At 40.0% G+C, this 6399-nt stretch overlaps 1 protein-coding gene across 1 annotated transcript in view; it reads left to right on the top strand.

The window, feature by feature from the left end:
* Positions 1-1038: 1038 nt before the first annotated feature.
* The window catches only part of galnt18b (UDP-N-acetyl-alpha-D-galactosamine:polypeptide N-acetylgalactosaminyltransferase 18b), a 96746-nt gene continuing 91385 nt past the window's right edge, over positions 1039-6399 (top strand). Inside the window, exon 1 of the mRNA XM_062422943.1 lies at positions 1039-1279. Coding sequence (XP_062278927.1) covers positions 1042-1279 — 238 coding nt within the window. The 5' untranslated portion in view covers positions 1039-1041. The remainder of the gene's footprint in view (positions 1280-6399) is intronic.

Below are 6399 nucleotides of genomic sequence, written 5' to 3'. Positions count from 1 at the left end.
AAGAACTGAGAAAACCATTCATAAAAAAGAGAGAAAAAAGCTTATAGTCTGGGTGGTGCCTAAACACCTCAAAACAAAAAATGCCACAATCTGAAATCCAACAAGCACCTCCTGCTTACAAAGAGTGAAATAACAAAAAAATTTGCACTTTTAAAATATTAAATTAATAATTAACTAAAAATGACAGTTTGGTAGAAAATTAGTACTGTCCCAGCAGGTAAAGTGCACCTGGTGCTTAGCTGTTCTGCAGTGTTGTCTTTGAACAGATCCGTGGTAATTAGACTGTATCACTGTTCTGGTTTCCAGCAGCCTCCTCTGCATCCTGTGCATCTCATGGTGAGCTGGACCAGAGCCAGACCTACAACATGACCCCACCTCACCTTGTTTCTCGTGGAGTCCCGTCATTTCTATCACGCGGCTAGATTAAGGATTGCAGCAGGAAACTGGCTGTATGCATTTTGCGTTCGTGCGTCACATCAAAGTAATTCAAACAGCGTTTTGCACAGTAATGAATGATAAATGACGTCCAATGAACCAAAAAAGTATCAGATTCTGTAGCTCAGGTGGAAACGAATCACACATCAATGTCCAGAGTTAAGGTCAAGGAGGCGCAAATGTCGCGCTGTTTGGACAGAAATGGGTTACCATAGTTTGTATCTTGGTACGTGGAAATAGTCCAGTCAGATCAGTGCGCAGCGCAGCGGGGACGCGTACAGCTAGGAGGCTGTCAGTCCTCCTATTGGCTGCGGCTGGATGCTCGGCGTCTCTCCTTTTTCCTGGATCCTCACATGCAACTGGAGCCGACGGAGGTTTGCGATGGGGCGGAGGAGGGATCCTTCACCTGTAGATATATAACATTCACCTGCTTTTCACCATCGCGCCCCCTCACACAAAATAAACACCGCACTTTTGAAGTTAGGGCTGAGCGCTTCGGATTTTGCATCGCTGGAGATAACTTCATTCATCTCGGTTTTTGCGGGCGGCTGTCGCCCTGTCGTCCGGTTTAACGGGAAACTGCAGGCTGTATGGAGGGATGTCGGCATGGCTTGCACCAGGAGAACAAAAACTTTGGTGTCCACATGCGTGATCCTGAGCGGCATGACCAACATTGTTTGCCTGCTCTATGTCGGATGGGTTACTAATTACATCGCCAATATTTACATCAAAGTCCCCATGCCTTTACCGGAGAGAAAGTTAGAGGGTGACAAAAGGGGAGACACACTCCGGATCATGGAGAGGCTGGATCGCCTGGAGAATGTGGTCAATCAGCATATTCAAGGTAAGTTCAAGCCTGCATCAGTTTGACTGTGCATGACTTTACCTGCACCTACATGTGCAGTGCTCCAGCATAAGAAAGTTTTAGTAGGTTAACAGCTTTACATTAAGATTGAGCACATATCAAGGTGTGTTTGCATTATCAGTGAGTGGAAATTGATACAACAGGAACTCTTTTTATCTATTACGGATCAGCTTGCTTGGAGGGTGTGATAGAGGACAAGGGACTGAGAGAAAAGCTGCATGTCCTGATGAAAAGGATTAGTACAGTGATGCTCTAACCTAACACATTTGAGTCATAGTCATAAGTAGGCTACAGTAGAAGAAAGAATATCTCATTATAGACTCAAAAATATCATTAAGCCTGATAATATCACTGTAAACTGACTCATATTTCTCCTCTTAGTGAAATGAAGAGCGAGAAAGAACCCTTGTCTCGTTCTTGACTCATGCTTGTGCCTTTATTAAAGTCAATGTGACTGATGTTTATACTGAAACAGCTGCTTCTTCTTTTATAAAAGTGCACAGTATGTTAAGCTACTCATATCTTGAACTGCACTCTCCTTGTGTGACACAACATTATGCATCCTTATTGAGAGCCAAAATCCAATAGAGTGTTTAGTGCTGGCTGTAGAAAAAGTCTGCATTAAAATACAGTTATATCACAGTATATTCTTTAGATGCCATACTGCAGTAAGTGGGATTATGTGTGCGGACATCCTGCAAAGAGATTTTTCTGATCCTTTCATCTGTTCTTCCTGAAATCACATGTTACCTCATCAAAGTATATTAGGTTCTTTAATGGAACTGTTCACATCTAATGCTCTGCTCCTTGATCATCAATTGGACTTAGACTTCCTTACTTTTAGGAATGTCTGGAATCCTTTGTTCTCAAATTCCTTCAAGCCTTTCCTCCATTACGGGTGTACAGTTACTTTACGCTTGATCACACACAGTTAATTTCTCTCCACTCTGTGTCTTTAAAAGAGCTATTCTTGTCATCGCAGGGGGGCTCGTTTTGGGCAGGTCTCAATTTGAAATGGCACAGAGGTAATGCAGAAGTGAAACGCAGACAGAAAAATCTACTCATGCTGGTTCGAGCAATAAGGCTCGGTGCTAAGCTTGGATAAACATTCCTCCTGGAGGCAGGTCTCCATTTCAGTTTGGCACCAATAAGCGTCTGCGGGGTGGAGCTTTCTTCAGGTGTCCCCAGTGACTTTCCCCCAAAGTACAAGTTTCAACTATTAATGTTGCTCTGACTGAAAAGATCAATTCATGCTGGGTTTGTGCTGAAAAAAAAATGCATGGTGATTTTCCACTTAAGGCAAGGCAAGGCAGTTTTATTTATATAGCGCATTTCATACACAATGGCAACTCAATGTGCTTTACATAAAACAAACATTCAACAGAAAAAATTGAAAAAAAACATGGAATTTGAGAAATCAAAATACAACCCAATCATAGTAAACACGTACATAATTTCAGAAAAGTGTCGCTGTCTAGCTTTGAGTAACTCATAGTTAAAATGACAAAGACTTTGTTTGTAGAGGTCAAGATGAATTTGAAGTTTACTTTTTCTCCACTTACGCTCTGCTTTTCTGCATTCTGTTTTCAAAGCCTTTACCATCATAGTGTTCCTCCACGGTGTTTTCTTTCTGATCAAGGTCATCTTAGTTTTAGTTTTAATAGGTGCAACAGCATCCATGACATTTGAGATTTTCCAGTTAAAATTATCCAGGAGTTCATCTACTGACTCTGCACTCACAGTTGATGACATAGCTATAGCCTCCATAAACTTTGCACTGGTATTCTCATTTATGTACCTTCTCCTAACAGACACAGAGGTTAACTGAACATTTGGAATGATCTGTAAGTCAAAGAACACACAGAAATGATCAGAAAGAGCCAAGTCCTTAACATCAACAGAAGAAATGTCAACACCTTTAGAGATAACCAGATCCAGAGTGTGGCCTCAAGTGTGTGTGGGCCCTTTCACATGTTGCAAGAGGCCAAAAGTGTCAAGTAGGTCAGAGAGTTCTTTGGCATTACTGTCCATGTTATTGTCTACGTGAACGTTAAAATCCCCTGTTATGATAAAAAAGTTGTAGTCAGTGCAGATAACTGACAGCAGTTCAGCAAACTCATCAATGAATTTTCCTGAGTATCTTGGAGGTCTATAACTGATTAAAAAAAGAACTTTTGGATCACCTTTTAATAAAAAACAGAGATATTCAAAAGAGCTAAAATCACCTAATGTAATTTCCCTGCATTGAAATACAGATTTAAAGATGGCAGCAACTCCCCCGCCTTTCTTACCAGTTCGGCACTTGTTCATAAAACTAAAATTTGTTGGTGCTGCCTCATTGAGAATAGCACAACAGCTAGATTCAGTCAGCCATGTTTCACTAAGAAGTAAAAAATCTAGATCATAGGTCATAATGACGTCATTAACTAACAGTGATTTGTTGACTAGTGATCTGATATTGAGTAGAGCTAATCTTGTGGAGATAGCAGGAGACACTGGTATATTTCGAGGTTGACATGCTTAAGCATTCCTTTACCTAAAATAAAAAAATAATTATAGATAGATTATAATAATTATTAAGATTATAAACATAACTCAGTAAGCTTAAGTAGAAAATCCCAAATATTGTTTTTTCCATGCTCTTATAACTTAACTGAATTTTATAACATATTTTTGACTGCTAATGTTTTAACAGTCCACAATATCAAAATCTCACGACTTGGACTATTTGGCACTTTAGTATGATTCATTGTTCTTGTATGCCATGTATATCAGTAAAACTAGGACAGCTGTCCTGCAATTTAATTTAAAAGTTCTCCCTGTATATCAAACATTTTCTCCTTTTTTGTACACATGCATGAGTCCTGCACACTCAGCGAGCCTCATTATTGGTTGCTTTGTGTATTTGCACTGATTTCACTTTGAGAACCTGTTTCCAGGCACCACACATAAACTGCAGGGACATGACAGAGGTCACATGAATACCAACAGTGAGTCTTCATGCTTGTCATTTTGTTGTTGACAACGGAATCTGTAGGGGCTAATACTGGAGACATATCGGTGCACATTTGCAACATAAAAAAAACTGGTAGCAAAATGACCTGTCACTTTAAGTGCGAGCCATATTGTCTGCATTTCCCCGATAATTGCTCTGAATGCATCCGCTGCAAATATAGACCCATAATCTGAGTCTGTAAGTGGCCGCCGGCATCAACAGTCAGTGAGCTGCGGGCAGAGCCTGAGTCATTAATGCACTTTCCACATCTCTAAAATTACATTTTCCTCCCATATTACATTGTGAGGCAAGTGCAGAAAGAGTATATTCCTGTTTTTATATATTCTGACTTTTGCTTTCTTTAGCTCAACACTTCGACTTACACACTTAAGGAGTCCTGCTGCTGTTTTCACACAGCCTCCAACTGTACATACATTTAGTTTTTGTGCACTGGAGGCCAACACGAGCTGTCTCACCACAGAGCCTCGCTGCATGAGAAAGTGGAACATTTACTGCAGCTGACTCACTGCAGACAGTGAAGAGAAATGTGTCTCTGGTGTCAACTGCACACTAAGGAATGAGACAGAAATATTCCACCACTGTAACTTTAATATGTGGTGAAGTTAGGAGGCCTGTTATCCAGGACAAATCAACGTGGCAACAGCACATAAACAGGCTGAACTCTTTCTTGTATTAAAGAGTCAGCCAAGGAGAATTTATTGGCTAGTTGGACAGAGCAGGTTCACACACGCCCATCATGAGGGCTGCTGCTGCACTCTTTGCCTCATGCTACCAAAACCAAAAATCACAGAAAAAATGTATCAGCTGCATGTTAGTGCATAGCTGGAGTTCTAGAAAAGACAGCGTCCTCTTAAAATGTTTTAGGAAACCATATAAAATGTTAGAAGACTTCATACTTGTTGCACTTAATTCATGCATATTGTTGCATTCATGTATGAAAGTTGATTTCCTCCAGTGTTTAAAGTATTAATACAAGTATTAATAATGATGATGGTAATGCAGAGTTTATATGTTCATGGGGGCTGCAACTAATGATTATTTTCATCATTGATTAATAAGTTGATTATTTTCCAGATTAATCGTTTGTGTCTGTAAACAATTGGTCAGAGCCTGTGGTGATGTCTTCAAATTGCTTGTTTTGCCTGACCAATAGTCTAGCACCTGTTTTAATATTCACTGTCACATATGACAAAGAATAGCAGCATTGCATTTGAGAAGCTGAAACAAGAGAATATTTGGCCGTTTTGTTTGAAAAATGACAGAAACAATTACTCGATTATCAAAACAGCTGAAGATTCATTTTCTGTTGAAATGAAATCTAAAATGTTAGCAAACAGTGAGATGCCTGCGTATGATAGTTTGACCTCTGAGGATGTGTATTGCTATTGTGTTGTCTGATTGAAAGGCCACAAGGCTTGCTAATCATTAACACAATGCTGATTTAGCTGCAAATGATAGTGACAGTTCCCAAGATGGCTTCAAGCAAATCCACCCGTCAAATCAGCTGAGAAGCTCAGTAAATCAGCGTTTCTGTTGATGCTCAGAGGACAGTTATATTTGGATATTTATCTGATATGATTTTCCGGAGTGACTGTGAATGCAGCAGTAGAATAAATGAGCAAGGAAGAGAAATCAGAGAAGAGGGGATGCGTGTTTCTGTGTGTGTGTGTGTGTGTGTGTGTGTGTGTGTGTGTGTGTGTGTGTGTGTGTGTGTGTGTGTGTGTGTGTGTGTGTGTGTGTGTGTGTGTGTGTGTGTGTGTGTGTGTGTGTGTGTGTGTGTGTGTGTGTGTGTGTGTGCATGTATTGTACAGTATATGTGTACATGCTTGTGCATGCAGTTATACAGGCTTTGGTATGCAGCTTGGAGAAAGTACAAGTTACACTCAAACATACTCCCGGCTCCTTTAAAGTGCTGAGTCCAACGGGAGGAAGAACAGTCAAAAGGCTCATTTGATACATTTTTAGAAGAAGGAACCCTTGTGTCTTACAAAATATTTAGTTTTTCATATATTCCTCTTTCACTTAACTAAAATATTGATTGACAACACTTAATTGGATATAAGATGGCTGAATGGGTATAGTA

Source organism: Scomber scombrus, chromosome 1 (assembly GCF_963691925.1).
Source record: "Scomber scombrus chromosome 1, fScoSco1.1, whole genome shotgun sequence".
Lineage (NCBI taxonomy): Eukaryota > Metazoa > Chordata > Actinopteri > Scombriformes > Scombridae > Scomber > Scomber scombrus.
Note: the sequence above shows the minus strand (reverse complement) of the source record. Positions and strands in the feature narration are given on the sequence as shown.